Below are 17,854 nucleotides of genomic sequence, written 5' to 3'. Positions count from 1 at the left end.
GTAGCCGGGAGGAGCTGGGAAACGAAAGGAACAGGCCAAAGAGGGGCAGCGCTGGGCCCCACACGCGTGCGACGGTCGGTGCCAACCTCGGACCCCGGGCTGCGGGGGACGCTTAGCTCAGGGGGCGCTGCGGGGAGGGTGGGGCGCCGTGCGGCACAGCGGGAACTACAAATCCCAGGGGGCGGTGAGCTCCGCGGGCGGAAGGGGCGGTCTGGGGCGGGGCGGGGCGAGGCTGGAGGGGCTGGAGGGCCGCGCTCCGGCCGCGGGCGCAGCGCGCGGGAGACCATGTCTGGGGGCAGCAGCTGCAGCCAGACCCCAAGCCGGGCCATCCCGGCCACTCGCCGAGTTGTCCTCGGCGACGGCGTGCAGCTGCCGCCCGGGGACTACAGCACCACCCCGGGCGGCACGCTCTTCAGCACCACCCCGGGAGGTAGGTGCGGGCTGGGGGCTCCGCGTGCCAGCCCCGGGTGCCGGCGCGGGGGAGGACAGACTCCACAGAGCCGGAGGGATCCGCAGCCCCCGATGGTACGGGGCGACCAGGCTCAGGGGCGCGGTCACCGATAAGGGGCATCAGTGAGCCGGCGAGGGTCGCGTGGGTCCCGGGGAGCGAGGGGGTGGCGGCCTAGTTGCCCGCCCTCAGGGCTTGTCCTGCAGAGCGGCGGCCGCAGACGGGTGTCCCCCACTAGACAGGTCAAGCTTCCAGGACTGCCACATGTCGAGGTGTCCTGCCCGTTGTGGGTATTGGGGGCTGTTCTGAGGCGGGGTAGGCTGGGATCTGGGTGGGTCAGGGATCCAGGAGAGGCCCGGCTTGGGGCTTTTAGGGGACGGGAATGGCGTTCTCTGTGGGGTAAATGGCTCCTGCATAATCCATTTTCCTCCCGAGGCACCCCAAGTTTTGCGTTGGGTCCACACCCTCTGACGGAGCTTTGGGCTGGGGTGCTGGCCTGCTCCAGCGGTGCCTCCCAGCATCTGTGGCAGATTGTCTATTTTTGTGTGAGGGATCTCTGCCTTGGGACCTGGAGTCACTGACTGGGCTGTGCAGAAAGACACGTTTCCTCAGTCCGGAGGGGGAGGTGGGGACAGTGTGACCTCTCTCAGAGTGGACGAGGAAGAGGAAGCTGAGCTGGCACGGGTGGGGGCCAGCCTAGGGCTGTCCTCGGGAACTGGGCATTCCCTCCTAGCCCTGGAGCCCGGTGCACAGCTGCTGATGAAACCGGCCCTCCGTTTTGCATGATGAAATCCTCGTGGCTCACCACTTCCCTCCTATCCGCCCCCTTTTGCCCTTCCCTCCGCTCCACAGCTCCGAATTCCAACTATTCAAAGACTCCCATCAGATCCTGGGTGCTGAGAGGCACCCATGCACTCTGGGTAGCCTGCGGCAGGACCAGACCGTAGCGCAGCAGCCTAATCGTCTGTCTGGTTTCGGGGGTCACATGCTTTATTTCCTCAGGCAGCTGTCCATCACCAGGGAGCACTGCCAGATCCGAGGTTTGGGGCAGTTTGATCCAAAACAATGTTAGAACTGTTAAGGAGCTCGGATGTTTTTGCTCAACCACCTTGCCTTGTTCTACGGAACACATTCAGGAGGCCCCCAAAGCTTGAGAACAGTGTCCATTGTCCAGTGTCACAAAGTTTTTTTCCAACTTGAATAAGAAATACCAGCCAAGCATAGAGGGGAGAAATGCTCTCTCTTTTATTAAAAGTGATCCAAAGAAAAGTACCCAGCAGGTCTTTTTTTTGTCATTCTTGGTGCAAATTGTCTTTCACTGCTGGGTCTTTCGCAGTAGTCCACATTGTTCATTCTTAGTGCCACAATGCATCTGCCAGGACAATTTTGGGATTCCTTCAAGTGAGGGTGTGGACCTTAGCTTGATCTGTTCAGAGTGGGTATAGGCAGGCTGCAATAGCCTTTTTTCATCCGTTGTTGCTAGATGGGGGACAGATTAGAAGTAATTGTCAGGGCTTCTGTTTATAGACTATGGGAATGGAGGATCTGGTGTATCACAGCAAAAATGTCTTTTCTTTGAACGTCTTCTGCATCACTGTATAATTTAGTTTCTGAGACCAACTGGAAGAAAGCTAACAGCACCAGGAGTCTAAAGCCAGCTCTGCTTGACAAGGGTGTCCCACAGTCCAGGCACAGCTCGCAGATCACAACCCACAGAAACATGGCCTGACTCTGCCAAAGTCAGCAAACCCAGTCAGCCTCAGTTGGCCAAGGCACAGTCTTCTTCCCAAGCCCATTTCTCTCACCCCTTTGCCAGGGCTGAGAAGCTTGCCCTAATGAGAAAAGGTCATTCATACATATGAATTACCTGGGGACCTCATTTAAATGCAGATTCTGATTTTGTAGATTCTGGGGAGGGGCCTGAGGTTCTGCTTGTCTAACTAGGTCCCAGTGATTGATAAAAGTACCTCACTGTGGGTACTCAGGAATTAGTAGGATGTGACTTCCCTCACCTTTGCAGACCTGAGTGATCTGGTAAATTGAGGCAAACTCTTGAGGAGCGTTTCACATCAGTCTTTAAACCAGGCTCTGGAGAGTCTGCGTGGTGTTCACACTCACTTATTTACAGAAGGGGACAAGAGCTATTTGAGTTAAGTGTTCACCAGTCACTATTGCTGGGAATGCCACTGCAGTGTGTTTTCCTGAAGTGAAGGGAGTAGCGGTGGGTTTGAGCTATCTCTACTACTATAGCCCCACTCAATGCCTTTTGTACTCATTAACCTTCCTGAAGTTAGATGTCTAATGAATTTAAGAGAAATTTGGTGAAAGGAGTGTGATATGTGAATATTTGAGTTGTGGAATCTTGAAAATTTCTTGTGATATCACCTGCCTGCCCCTCCTTCCCCAACTACCATGTTCCCTGTTCTGTTTTGGATGTTTGATCCCAAAGACTAAAGATTTTGTTTGTAGTCATACAAGGCCTGTACCTGGATAAGGTTAATCAGTGGAAAGGGTAGAGCTACAGGTGTTAGTGGCACCCTGCTTGATTAGACAAAGTGTGTCCAGGAAGCTTACCTTGGAGGAACTCCTAAGTCTTTGGCTATGAAACAGACAGTGCTGGGAAGAGAGGAAGGTGTACAACCATTGTCTCAAGACCTTAGTCATATGGGGTGAAAATTTGTTTCATTATTAACCACATGCTAAAAGAACTTGGGCATGAAGGCAGTGAGGAAAGTGAAGTGACCTGCCTGTTCTGAACCCCACTCTAGTGAATCCTCTCACCCCCCACACCTCTGGCCTGTACCCCAGTTCTGGTATGTATAAATAAATAAATCTTTTTTTTTAAAGATTTATTTATTTGTTTGTTTGTTTGTTTGTTTGTTTATACAAGCACTGGGTATAGTCAGAAGCACGGGAGGGTGAGAGAATTCACCAGAGCCAGAACAGGGAGCAGAACAGGCAGAAGGACCGAAGTACACTGCTGAGGGGAGCAGCAGGCGGCAGGAGAGGTCTGCGCGCCATGTGGGACCCTCACCGGGTGGCCTGGGATCTAACGGCGCTGCAGAGGCTGTGGGCAGCTTTGCAACCCAGTGCTCAACCGCTGTGCCACCGGGGAGGCCCATTCTTTTTTTAAAAAGTATTTAGAACATTCTACAGTATGTCCCTCATTTGAGAATTTGACATAGGCCCTGGTTTGGAGCACCCCCAAACTCCCTTCAATGCCTGCGAGACTATGGGGTTTTTTTGTTTTGTTTTTTTTGTTTTTTGAGACTCTATGTTTTTAAGGCACTTAACACATCCAGAATTGAAGGATAGTCTGACCTCAATGACTTGGGTTGCTAGGTAGGAAGATGAAGACACACTTGAAATAGAATTATAAGCATCAAAGTTAATCTAAAGAAGGAAACAAGTAGACAAACATGCCCCCCTATAACCAGTGGGACTTGTCTGATAGTCAACTGAAAATTACCTGCTCCAAGTAGTCCACCTGGTAGGCTTTACAGGCTAACCATGCAGATATAGCTGTTAGATTTAATTCCCTTCAGAGGCTTACGTATTTTTTTCAATATCCTTAAAAGTGACAGGACCTTGTTCTTTCAAAGAGGAGTTTGATCTTTTTTTTCCTGGTAGAGCAAAAATGTCCTTCATTACCAAATCAATCCCTGGCCAGGAGCTAACCCCCATGGTGCAGCAGACCTCTCCTGTCTTGCCTGCTGCTCCCCTCAACAGTGTATTTCATGGTGCAAGGATAGGCAGGGTGATACTATATTTACCTATTGGTATAAAGAAATGAAGGATTTTCTGTATTTCAAACTTTTTATTTAATTAAATTTTTTTGTTGTTGAAGTAACATGGCATTATGTTTAATTTTAGGTGTGCATCATTAAAAATTAATATCTATACCTAAGGCATTATAGTGAGGCATTTTCTTATATGAATTTTCATTTGATATCGTTCCAGGAGAGGGATTAGGAAGAGGAGTTGTATTTAAGAGGATTGCTCCCAAGGTGAAAGTTTTTAAAGAAAACTTCATTTGTACACATAGGTTCTTGTGTGTTCAAACCAATGAAAAACCTGTTACTTTCGAGACTTACTAAGATCCATGACAGTGTTCTTCCTCCATTATGATTCATAATCTATGACTCACGTGTATTTGTTTACATGTTTATGCCTTAGGTGAGACAGGAAGTTCTTTCAGACAGTCTTAGTCATCTTTGTATGGCCAAGATCGAGGGCAGGGTCTGGTGTGTAGAAGGTAAAGAGTTGAAAAGAAAGTGTTTCCACGATAATCTAATTTCAAGCCTGGGTTTGCACTGGCTTAACAATAACCTTTAAATCTTCTTTTCTGCTACAAGATAGTAGTTTATCTTGGAATGTCTAAAGGACAGAAACTTTGAACTTTCCCACTTATTCCACTATTATAGATGATGATATTAGAGCTTTATTTTTCCTGCTATTAATTGAACAGAAACTAGAAAGAAGTGACTTTTTCATAAGTCAGTAGTGGAACCAGAGTCTCAGACACTGGAATTAGTGCTCCTCCCTTATTTACATGCACCCAGCATCACTGACTGGACAGGAATAGCTGATATCTGCCCATGGCATTTGGCTGCTCAAGGACATGGGCAACAAAATGGTGCAATGTAATCCAGTGTCCATGTTCAGGAAAGTTCATTGAGAGAGCTCAGGTAGGAGGCCACCTGCTTGGTGGCTTAGGGGTTAAGTCTCAGCATTATCACTGCCAAGGCCTGAGTTCAATTCCCAGCCAGGGAGATAACTCAAATATGGTGCAACAGACCTCTCCTGTCTTGCCCACTGTTCCCCTGAGCAGTGTATTTCAGTAAATCTACCTGTTTTGTTCCCAACTCTGTCTCTGCTGAATCCTTCAGCACCTGAACCTCTGGCCTACACCCCAGTTCTTCTACACAAAAATAAATAAATAAAATCTTTAAAAATAAAAAAGAGGGCCTCCCCTGGTGACGCAGCGTGTTGAGTGCAGCGGTGTGAAGCTGTCTGCAGCCTCTGTAGCAAGGGTTCGATTCCTGGCCGGCCAGGAAGAAACCCACATGGTACAGCAGACCTCTCCTATCTTGCCCGCTGCTCCCCTCAGCAATGTATTTCAGTCAGCCTGCCTGTTCTGCTCCCCACTCTGTCTCTGGGGAATCCTCTCCTCCTTTCCCCCCTGTAACTCTGGCCTGTACCTCAGTTCTTGTATGCATAAATAAATAAATCTTTTAAAAAAGAGAGAGAGAGAGGCCTCCCTGGTGGCACAAGGGGTTAAGACGCAACCTTAGAAGGTGTCCACAGCCACTGCATCATGAGTTCAATCCCCGGCCAGGGCGCAGAGGACCTCTCCCGCCGGCTGTTACCCTTGGCAGTGTATTTCAGTCAATCTGCCTGTCTGTTCCCCACTCTGTCACTGGTGAGTCCTCTCACCCCCCATGCCTCTGGCCTGTACCCCAGTTCTGGTGTGCATAAACAAATAAATCTTTAAAAAAATAAAAAAGAGAGCTTAGATAGTAAGTATGCCCAGAGGATCGTAACTTGTCCAGTGCCCAGAGACACTTGTCTTGATGAGAATGGCTGTATCTGTTAGCTGTGGCCATATATTAGCCACCCTAAAACATGGAGAATTCAACAACAATAGTCTGTTGTGTGTCTCCATTCTTTGGACATTCTTTGATGATCTTGCTTAAGTTTGCTCATATGGTTGCACAGAGTTGGCAGCTGGATTTCCCTGGGCTAGAAGGCCTAAGATGACCTAACCCATGTGTCTGGGTCATTGGTGGGGACAACAGGATTGGAAGCTCTCTCTTGGTCTCACATCGTCAAGAGTCTAACTTGAGCTTAATTGGCCATTTCCAAGGCATCTTTAGGCCTAGATGTGGAAGTCACATAACCTTACTCACACACTTTTCTATGATCAAAGCACAAATTCAAGGAAAGGGAGAAATAATAGCCTTTGAAAGAGACAAGCCACATACACAAGCACAAGTTTTCAGACAATCTTCCATAAGGGCCAAGTCTCAAAGAACAATCCTTTGAGGGAACTTAAAACTGTTCCTCCTTCTCTTTGACCAGTAGGCCAGGGTCAAATGTAGAAGCAGAGCAAAATCACAAGTGGAAAACTGCTGTTGGTTTAAATACAAATCATACCTTCCTGAAAACACTGAGTCACAGATCGTAAGCCCCATTCTGAAGGCCTACATCCAGTTGTACAAAGCAGACGGTACAGATGACCACGGTGCAGACCACTGGGCAGTATGTTCGACTTCTGTCACTCAGCCTCCCTCCTTCCTGCTTCAGGCACCGGGCTTGGGAACACCCAACTCACCCAAGCGCTCATATGCCCTGCCCTGCACATCCACTTGAACATCCCTGCTATTCCAGAGTACTGGTCTCAGGAAAGAGTCAGGTGTCTGAGCTCAGAGGTCCAAAGTGGATAGGAGTGAGAATGTCAGGAGGTTTGGGCAAGTTCAGAATTTCCTTTGGCCTCCCAGTGAAGCGATATATAAGATGTGGAGGTTAGGATTTGGAGTTTAAGTGTGCCCATTGCAATTAATACTCATGAGTCTGGCAGGGGGGCACTGAGAAGGCTTGCCAGCATGTGGGAACTAAGAAAGAATTTGTTAAAGTTAGAAAGAACCTGGAGTGGCTGACAACTGAAGTAATGCAAACGCGGGAATTCTTACCCAGAATACTAAGTGGGGAGATACTGGAAAGTTTCCAGAAATTAAGAACTATAAGAAAAAAGTGAATCTTTATCTTTAGCAATAATTGATGGTGACAATAATCTGTTCCAGAGGATTTACCTTATGTAATTAACTGCAACATAATTGTAAATAACTTTAAGGTACCATTATTTTTAAAAAGTGATGTGGTAGTTAAGAGACTGTGTGTGCATATGTATGAGTAAATGGATTTCCCTCTTCTGTTCTTCAGAATAAAAGTGGAAACTGGGCCTGTGTTCATTTGCTAGGGCTGCCAGAACAAAATACCACAGATGAGGTGGTTTAAACAATAGAAATTAACTTTCTCACAGTTCTAGAAGCTGGAAATCCAAGATCAAGGTGCGGACTGAGTTAGTATCACCCGAGGCCCCTGTCCTGGGCTTGCAGACAGCTGCCCTCTCTCTGCCTGTTCGGTGGTACTTCCTCTCTGGCTTCTCTCTTATAAGTCCACCTGCATGTTGGATTAGGGCCCCCTCTAGCAGCCGTGTTTTTTTTACTTATTGACTCTTTAATGATTTTATCTCCAAATACAGTTGCATTTAAGTGCTGCGACTGGGACTTCAGTGTGTGAGTTCAGCTCCTAACTGGGCCCTTCTTTCTAACCGGGACTGCAGTTGTTGGTTGCTGTGTACCAGGGACCTTTTACAAGGGCATTCTGTTGGTAATGAATTATAGAGACAGCCTGATGCACAGGTACCTGTCAAAGTGTTTGGGGGCGGCAGGGGCAGGGGCTGGAGTGAAGAAAGGAGAAGGGGCTTGGCTAACCTTTTGAATAATTATTTCAGCTCTTTTGTTATGAATGTCTCTGTAGAAGCCTTTCCTTCTTGTTTAATTTTCAAACAAACTGGCCTATACTCTCACATGTGGGGGCCTCAAAGGGAGGGAATAAGCAGAGGGCCCTTTGCCAATCACTTATGTACCCCTATTTGGGATTCTGGTAACTACATAAGACTCCTGGGCCCTGGGGAATGTCCAAATCTTGATTCTCTTTGCACAAAAAGCATTGGACTGCGCATGCTCTGCTAAACAGACTGCCCAGCGAGAAAAGCTGCCCAAATACATGTGGCCTGCTGGTGTGTGTGTGTGTTACAGGGTGGAGTGCAGGGACAGCTGGTAGATCCTGGCACGGCTGTGTATTTGTCTCCAGGTTGACACAGAGCTGCTGGTGAGAGCTGAGTTGAAAATTGCTCAGAGTATTTTGTTCACAGGCTGCTGGCTTGTGTCTGAACACAGGCATTCGAACTTCCCTTGACCCTGTTGCAAAATGCTCTCCCTTTCCCTGGAATGGGAACAGCAGTTCTAGGAATTCTGTTCTTGTACTCTTCCTAGGCCTCATGTCCAAGTTCAGGGGAAAGAAGAATGCTGAATGCTCTTGCCAAGGGAGGCCCAGGGAGGGACCAGCCTGTCTCAGTTTACAGACGTCATGTTCAGCACCGATGTGAACTTGAGTGACTGCGGGTGCTGTGGGGGGACAGAGAAGGAATCAAGGCGGATGACCCTCTCAAGGAACAGCCTCCTCTGACCAGGCATTCAGAAGTATAGGTAAAAAGTCTGAAGACCCCTGTAATTTCTCCAGCTGGCAGTGCTGAGCAAGGCGCAACGGCCCCATCTGCCCTGCTAATTTTAAACAAAGGTTAGTGTTTAGGATTAGAGTCAAGACAGGCTAAGTGGGCCTGTGGGTGGCTATGAGATGGACTTTCTGACCCTCAGTTTCCTATCTGCCATCTGAGGATGATAATGGTAATTCCCTCTGGGATGGGGAGAATTCAGGGGTTCCCAGGGGGCCGAGAAACAGCATGACAGGCTGTGAGTGCCCAGACAGGCAGTGAGGATAGCCAGTGACTACCTTACCTGGAACTCTAATCCTTCACTCATGCAAACACATGTTTTTGAGCACCTGCCTGGCACTGTAATAGCTGCAGAAGGTAAAAATCAATGTTCCTTCACCTCCCAGGAGCTTCCTGGACTTTCTCTGGTAGTGTATGTTCTCCCAAGTAATTTTCCTTTAGTAGCAGTTATGGATACCATAGTTCATTCTCGTACAAAAAAATCTGAATTTTTTTTTAACTGAGCTAACATTGCATTATAACATGTTTCAGGTGTGCATCATTATAAGTCCAAGTGTCTATGTACCACATTAAGTTCACCATAGTGAACTATGTTTTCATTTAATCTTCATGATGCTCCTGTGAAGTGTGGACTTGATTAGTATCTGCCTTTCAGAGCTGAGCGATGAACTGACCTGGTATTGAGCTGGTACATGGCGAGCCTAGGTTTGAGCCCAGAACTTCTGCAAGCCCTGGGCTCTTTGTGCCACATTAAGTGTGTGCCAACAAGGAGATACTAAAAATAAATGGAAGTAAATTAGAGCTGTATGTCTTACGACAGGGTCCTACAACAGACCCTGGAGATTGCTTATAAAGCCTGGCATGTATTTGGTGTCTTAAAAATAGTTGGAATGAGCCTAGTCCACCACCTTATTTACAGGAGAGGAAACCAGACTCCAGGGGCATGTCTGCATTGCTTTGTTCCTTCAAGAAACCATCATTACCACAAAGCATTCCCTGAGGGAAAAAATACCATTTTTGTATTTGGTGCACATCTGGAGTACAAAGTTCCAGACAACACTCATCTCCAAGCCTCCCAAGCTCATGGTAGTTCTTGAAATGTGTTTCTGTGGGATAAAAGAGATGGAGGTGGGCCTCCCCAGTGGCGCAGCAGGTTGACTGCTGCGCTGTGAGACTGTCCGCAGCCTCTACAGAGCGGGTTCAATTCCTGGCCATCCAGGGAGATCCCCACATGGCGCGCGGCAGACCTCTCCTGCCTCACCCGCTGCTCCCCTCAGCAGTGTCTTCGGTCCATCTGCCTGTTCTGCTCCCCGCTCTGTCTCTGGTGAATTCTCTCACCTTCCCATGCCTCTGTCTGTACTCCAGTCTTGTATAACTAAATAAATCTTAAAAAAAAAAAAAAAAAAAGGATGAAGGACACCCTTTTGCTCTGCATCCCCTCCCTGTAAGACCCTCTTCAGAGTTGCCCATCTCCCCTCTGATTGGCCCCAGCTTTGACCATATAATTGATAGAATGGAACTGAATGCTTCTGGTGATAATAATGGCTAGGATTTCTTTGTTCATAGGGTTCAGTTCCAATCCACACAATAATCTTTGAAGTTGGCACTGTCATTATCCTCATTTTACAGAAGAAGAAACAGGCACAGAGCTGAAGTGATAACTTGCACATAGCTCTTAGAGCTAGTAAGTGGGGAAGCCAGGTTACTAGTCACTAGGCTATAGGAAGAACGAGTACTCCTCCTGGCATGGTGCTCCTACCCTTCTACCTAGGGAGCAGGGAACTCTTGCTGCCATCTGAAAACATTTTCCCCATACATGTATACATGGTGATGCATCTAAAAAGGATTCCAGTTAGAAAAAAACCTCAGTTCTCCACAGGTAGTTCAAGAGGGAACCTTGACTTCTACTCCCAGTTGTATCCCTGGCTAGGGAGCTAACCCACATGGCGCAGCAGACCTCTTCTGTCTCACCCGCTGCTCCCCTCAGCAGTGTATTTCAGCAGATCTGCCTGTTCTGCTCCCCACTCTGTCTCTGGTGAATCCTCCCACCATCCCCTCACAACTCTGACCTACACCCCAATTCTTTGCATAAATAAATAAATCTTTAAAAAAATCTTTTTAATTAAAAAAAAAAGAGCTGTAACCTAGTGACTTAAAGAGCCTTCACAGAAGTTCCTGACCATGAGCCTCCCTGGTGGCACAAGGGGGTTAGTGTCTGAAGCTATCCACAGCCACTACAGCATGAGTTCAATCCCTGGCCAGGGAGGTGATCCACACAGTACAGCAGACCTCTCCTGTTTTGCCCGCTGCCCCCTCAGCAGTGTATTTCAGTAGATCTGCCTGTTCTGCTCCTCACTCTGTCTCTGGTGAATCCTCTCACCCCCACCCCCACTCCCTGCACCTCTGGCCTATACCCTTGCTCTTGTATGCATAAATAAATAAATCTAAAAAAAAAGTTCCTGACCAAACAACTTTTTTGAGATGGTTGAATCTCCAGCTCCTAGATTCCGCTCCAGTGGGGTCGGTTCCCTACTCTGGTGAACCACCCAACACAAAAGCACAGGAGAGGGGAGGCAAGGAGGTAGGCAGGTAAGGCACCTCACCTGCAGAGCAGTGCCTCCTCACCTGAGGATTTTTTTTTTTTAAGATTTATTTATTTATGCATACAAGAATGGGTACAGACCAGAGTTGTGGGGGGTTGAGAGGATTCACCAGAGACAGAGTGGGGAACAGAACCGGCAGATCTACTGAAATACACTGCTGAGGAGAGCAGCAGGCAAGTCAGGAGAGGTCTGACTTGTGGGTCAGAGAGCTACTATGTGGGTAGCTTCCTGGCTGGGGATCGAACTCCGCTGCAGTGGCTTTTGATAGCGTCAAAGGTTGCGTCTTAACCCCTTGTGCCACCAGGGAGGCCCTCTTCTGAGAATTTAAATAGGAGGTGGTCCCATCTACAGCTAGGATCTTCCTCCTTGAGAAGAGGGCAGTGTGTTCTCCATTTTAACCCACTAGGCTCACAGGCACTCAGCGAAGGAAGTGCACAACCCTTCATGTTACAAATGAGGAAACTGAAGCCCAAGCAGGAGAGGGACCAGCGGGGGGGAGGGGTGGGGGGGTGGGGGGGTGTCATCAATGATTGATAGCAGAGCATGAAAGTCAGCTCTAGTTGTTTGTTCTACACTAAGAAACAGGAAGTGTGAACCTTAGCCCATGAGGTGAGCAGGGCTGAGCAGGGCTGCCCCACTTCAACATTATTGCCTAGTGGACGGGGATGGCAAGATTGGGTGACCCCCCAGACAGGGCCAGCATCAGACTAGGGCAACACATGCAAGCAGGCCAAGTTCATGCTTAGGTATCTCACTATTTCTCTGTCTTTCACCACCCCAACCCAGCATGAGGAGCCAATCTCTTCAACCCATGCTCAGAAATATAAAGTGGGTTCTCTCCAGTTAACAGAGAAGCCAGTGCTAAACATCAAGAAGTGAATCTCAGCTGTGGCATGCTCTTAGGTGAAGGGGGTATTTCAAGGTTACTAATAAGGAAAGGCATTCCTAAAACTTTTAAGAATCTTAAAATTATGGTTTTAAACCTGGGTCATTCATATTCCAGCTGCAGTTTTCCATACCTTGTCTTCCTTCTACTTACTTACACATATTTAATATTTTTCTTTATGTCACCATTCCCTTCTAACTTCATTTTTATTATTACTTTTTGTTATATATTACAATGATAATTTATATATTAAATTAAATCCTACTATATATTAGGAGATGATATCACTACTATATATGGAAAACCAGATTCACTTGCCCTAAATAGAAGATGACAACAGGACAGTTTTTCAGTTGTAGCTAGATTCCACTGCCTGCAGAAGGCTTTGCTCCTGAGGTCTGCTCTTTGTTGAAAAGGAGCAATCAGCAAAGGGTGAGGTGTTAAGGATATATCACTGATACTTACTAGGGTCCCAGAGATAATCAGGACCTAACTCGTGAGAATTATCACACTCATTGTTATTTTTTTTTCTTTTTCTTTCTTTTTTTTTTTTTTTTTTTACGAGTCAGGGTCTCGCTATGTTGCCCAGGCTGGAGTGCAGTGGCTATTCACAGGCGCGATCCCACTACTGATCAGCACGGGAGTTTTGACCTGCTCCGTTTCCGACCTGGGCCGGTTCACCCCTCCTTAGGCAACCTGGTGGTCCCCCGCTCCCGGGAGGTCACCATATTGATGCCGAACTTAGTGCGGACACCCGATCGGCATAGCGCACTGCAGCCCAGAACTCCTGGACTCAAGCGATCCTCCTGCCTCTGCCTCCCGAGTAGCTGGGACTACAGGCGCGCGCCACCACGCCCAGCCACACTCATTGTTATTTGATGGAACAGGTGGCTCTCCCATGAAGATCTTGGGTAATGGGTATTGCCGCGGACCAGCACAGCAGTAGACGATGAGGCCACCTCAGGGTTGAGAGAAGCGTGCAGGGTGGTCAGGGTGTCGGTGAAAGAAATGACAAACAGACACACTTCAAGAGTGAAAATCTGGTGTAATTTTCTTTGAGTTTGTGACCAATATATATGTTTTCCAAAGGCACAGGGACAATGAATATCAATGAAATCAGCTTGCTCATGGGCTCAGTCTATCACCATCAGGGAGGTGATCTACATAACAAGCAATGACCATTATAGAAGAAAGAAAGAAGTTTAGAAAGACAAATAAGGGATTAAAGTTTGTAGTTCTAGAAAGACATAAGATTTTTAGCATTCTTGTAGTGGTTCTTGGTGGTCGTTATCTTTTGATAAGCTTCTGCCTTTTCAGGGAACTTCTGCTGAACTTCCTCTGCTTCAGGGTGTTATGCTGTTCCCACCCCCCCACCCCCCCACCCCCCCCGCCCCCCGCGGCGCGCTGGTTGCCCAGCCGGACCTAGGGACCATGGCGAAAGCCATTCCTAAAGATCACTGCGGTGGGAGGTGCAGCAGGTATGTAGGGTTTTGCTGTTCTCCCCCTGCGCGCTGGTTGCCCAGCCGGACCTAGGGACGGTTAGCCCTAAAGGTCACTGCAGGGGGAGGTGCAGCAGGGTATGATTTAAAGATAGTGAAAAATTCCTTAAGACAGGGTCCTCACTCAGGGTCATGCTACTAAAAGAGAGTGAAAAGAAAATAAATGGAATGCAGGCTGAGGACACTCTGAAGTGCAGTGACACATCAGAGCTGAGGGCACAGGGGAGCATCACAGGCTTTGCAGGAGCGCTTTCTGTGGGGCAGGCAGACCATGAGTCACTCCTTCCCATGCCGCATCCCACCCTCATCCCCCTCTCCTCTCGGGCAGAAAAGTTCTCATTTTTATTAGTTTGAGGGAATCATTTTTCTGTTGGCTCATATGTAAAATGGAGTTAAAGATTCTGGATATCCTATGATGGTACTGTATGGAGGGGGATTGAAAAATGAATAATAAATGTATTTTCTCCACTGTCCGCTATGATCGTCACAAGCAATAGAACTGAACACTGATGAGCTAAGTTGAGTTTTGCAGCAAAAGAACAGAGCTCTTTTGTGCATGCACAGAGCTCTGCAGTTCTGAGGCAGCAGGATCCTGGGCTGCTGCAAAGCACCTAAATAAACTTTACTCCTCTTTGGTCCAACCTTTGCAGGAAGATCCACTGCCTCTGCTGCAACCACACCTCAAAGACACAGAAAAATGAGCAGGGAGGGGGTTCAAGATGGCTTTACCAGTGTCCCTGTTCCTTCCAGGGACCAGGATCATCTACGACCGGAAGTTCCTGATGGAGTGTAGGAATTCACCTGTGACCAAAACACCCCCGAGGGATTTGCCCACCATTCCCGGGGTTACCAGCCCTGCCAGTGATGAGCCCTCCACAGAAGCCAGTCAGAACCACCTGCGCAACAGCCCAGACGAGAAGCCAGTGGGCAGTGAGTGGCATGCTTGGCCAGGCTCTTTGTTGAGAAGGGAATGTGTATGTGTTTGTGGGAGGGTGTGTCCCATCCACTACTGGGGATTCCAGGAAAATGATGGTGACCTCCCTACCATCGTGGAGGAACTCAGTCCAGAGGGTGTGGGCAGGGGTGGATGGGGAGGGTAGGATTTCATTGGTACCACTTTGCTCATGAAGGGGATTCAGGAACCCAGGAAAGGTAATTTGGGGTCATGAGGCAATCTAATTAGTGGGGGGCATGTTTGAAATGAGAAAGGCCCCACAGCAACTGCCTGGACCAGTGTCACTTTTGTGTACCACATGGACACACCTATCATATTGATGGGCAGGAAACAACTTATCAGAGACATGGTATACTTGTCCTCCAGGAACTTGCCAGTCTACAGGCTCAGAAAGGCTTCCAAGATGCCTCCTGTCAGGCTGTTGCCCCATTAGCCAGTTATTTGTGGAGACAGGTAGAAACAATGCAGCCAGTTGTCTCTGCAGGTTTGACGTGGGGTTGCTTGGTCCTTCCTGGTGTGCCCCCCCATCCACGTCATCAGGGCAGCCACCCCTGCAGAAGTATGTGTGAATGCGTTCTGTGTGATATTATGACTGGTTTGCCAGAGCGTCTAAGCTCTCCCTCTAGAGCATGAGGTGTCAGTATTGGCTGACAACTGAGTCAGATGGAAGCCACTGACCCTTCCCCTGCAAGGCAGTGCACCAAATGCAGACAGGAAGCAGCTGGGACCTCAGACTGGGCTGACTGCTGACAGCAGCAGAACCTATCTACCCTGCGCCTGAAGGGTATATGACTCATAGTTACCTTGGGAACCCCACAGCCCATGACAGCCAACAGTTGCCTTGCCTTTCAGACTTGGGGAGCAGTGAGAGGGAGCAGGTGGATCGGGCACACACCAGCATGAAGGACAGCACCAGGTGCCATGGTTCCCTACTATTTATTAAAGGATGGGAAGATACACTCTGTTGGTTGCCTGGTGCCCTCCACCCAACTTTTTCCCTGAAACCAAAGACTGGAAGTTGAGGATGTAGGTGTCAACACCTGAGATTGTTGAGTCATCAGTTGCCACCACTTGCACACCCTCATTCTTCACAGTTTCTAGAGCTGTTCTGGCCATGACATGCAGGGTTAGCCCAGTGGTGCCCCAGGCAGACAACTGTCACCCCACAGTTCCATACACTGAGAGAATATGAGGAGGAAGGCGGGACATCATATCTCCTTTTGCTTAACTGGCTATAAGAGGTCAAGACTTCTGCCCCTGGACTCACATATTTGTGTAAATATAAACAGAAGAGGAGGGAGTTGCTTGCCGTGGAGGCCAGAGCAGGCATCTGGCTGTGGAAGACCTAGGGCAGCCTTCCCCAGCAGATTATAAAGGAGGTCATTCCATTAGAAAGAAAAGCAACTTGTTGCAGCATGAATTCCTCAGAAATTCTAATGGAAAGAGGAGAGGGAGGGCCATGAGTGGTGAAAACACCCAAAGTCCTGATTTAAGGCAGGCTCAGGCTAGTCCATAGACATTGGATGGATACATAGTAGGTGAGGCTACCATTTTCTAAGTCAAAAGTTGGAGCAATGCTCAAACACATTTTATATTTCAGGAATATTTTTCTATGAAGTTGCTCATATATAAAATCATAAGTAACCATTCACTCTTGCTAAAAAGAATAAAAATAATACAAAGTTCAGGATTGAGGCGGAGAGCACAGCTATTAATGGAAATTCCAGGGTGATCCTGTCCGCCCCGCATCCTCCTGTTAGCACAAACCTGGCCTCTGCTCTTCTTGTAGGAACAGCAGAATGAAAACTAACTCCTCTCCCCAGCCTCTGAAGTGTCAGCCCTACCATTTGCCCTTTTGCTCACTTGGCCTTTCTCCTTTCTCTCCCCAGATGAAGAGTCACAGTTTGAGATGGACATTTAAAGGACCAGCCGGCAAACTGAGCAAGCCTCTGGGCCCTTCTGGCCCTTCTTGGGATAAGAGTCCCACCAGCCAGGCCTTAGGAAAAGTTCTCATCCTGGGCCTGTGGTGGGTGTGGGGTTGGCCAACCCAGCCCTCTGCTCGCTCACTCAGGGTACCTGCTCCTCTTCCTCTTCGTGAACACCAGCAGATACCTCCATGTGCCTCACTCATGCAGGAGCTGTCACCCAAGGGAGTGACTGAACACACCCTGCAGCCCAGGGCCGGGAAGCAGATTCAGGAGCTTTCTGAACTGTCATCTGGCTCTTCTAGCCCATCCTCTTAGGGCACACCCACCCCTTCCTGAGGTGCTGGTGTAAGGGAAGGCTTCCCTCCCCCTGCTTCCCCAAGACAGGAATAAAAGCCATCTTTGCCCTAGGGCCAAGAGTCAGCCCTGTGTGAGCTCTTTTCAATTCCATATACATAACTAACACCAACTGCTATGTATAGGGTGCTAATTAAGCCTTTTCCTGTACATTATCTCATTTGACTCTCCACTGATCCTAGGAGATAAGTAGAGCAAATGTTAACCTCATTTTACAGCTTAGGGGACTGATGCAGAGAAGTTAAAATCACACAGTGGTAAATAGAGAGAGCACTGGCCCTGTGTCCTGGTCAGATGGGACTGTGCAGCTGTTCAGTGGTGGGTACCACCTCTCTTCTGGGCTGGCTGTGCCCCCACCAAGCCTGTCAAGTGACCTAGTCACCTTCACCCCTGGGGAAAGGCTGAGCCTCGGACAATGTTTATCGAGTGATCCCTTCACGAGGGACACAAGCATGAGGCAAGCTCTCTGCCTCCAGGATTTCATTGAAATGCAAGTTTGCTCTTAGAAAAGGTAGTATAAAAAAGATGAGGTAGGATTGGTTACCGGTGAGTGGTCCCTGCAAGGGGAAGCTTTCTGGACGTGACACTTGCCACTGGGATCCTGAGCATGGTGTGCTGCATGAAGGGGGGCTGAGGCTGCCAAGGTCAGGTGGTCCTGGGGAAGCAGGGTGGAGGAGGACAGGACATAAAGTTGCCCACTTTGGCAGTTTGTATGGGTGGGAATGGTTTTCATAAAGGCTCAGGTTTCCCGCGGGCTTTGCTCAGAAGAAGCAGGTGTTTCTCATCACAGGGTGTGCTGGGGATAAATGGCCTCTGATCCAGAGGCAATGGCTGAGTTGGACTTTACAAATCTGGACTTACTGCACCTGTCAGGCTGCCATT

At 48.4% G+C, this 17,854-nt stretch overlaps 1 protein-coding gene across 1 annotated transcript; it reads left to right on the top strand.

Moving 5' to 3' along the window:
- Positions 1–285: 285 nt before the first annotated feature.
- Positions 286–17,007, top strand: EIF4EBP1 (eukaryotic translation initiation factor 4E binding protein 1; the record flags this gene model as incomplete). Its single annotated transcript, XM_084231694.1, has 3 exons — positions 286–430; positions 14,486–14,665; positions 16,580–17,007. 3 exons carry the CDS (start codon positions 286–288, stop codon positions 16,609–16,611), a joined length of 357 nt encoding a protein of 118 aa, XP_084087820.1. The 3' UTR covers positions 16,612–17,007.
- Positions 17,008–17,854: the final 847 nt, after the last annotated feature.

The sequence above is a fragment of the Talpa europaea genome, assembly GCF_964194135.1.
Source record: "Talpa europaea genome assembly, chromosome: 4".
NCBI lineage: Eukaryota > Metazoa > Chordata > Mammalia > Eulipotyphla > Talpidae > Talpa > Talpa europaea.
The sequence above is the reverse complement of the archived record's forward strand: the minus strand, read 5'-3'. Positions and strand labels throughout refer to the sequence as shown.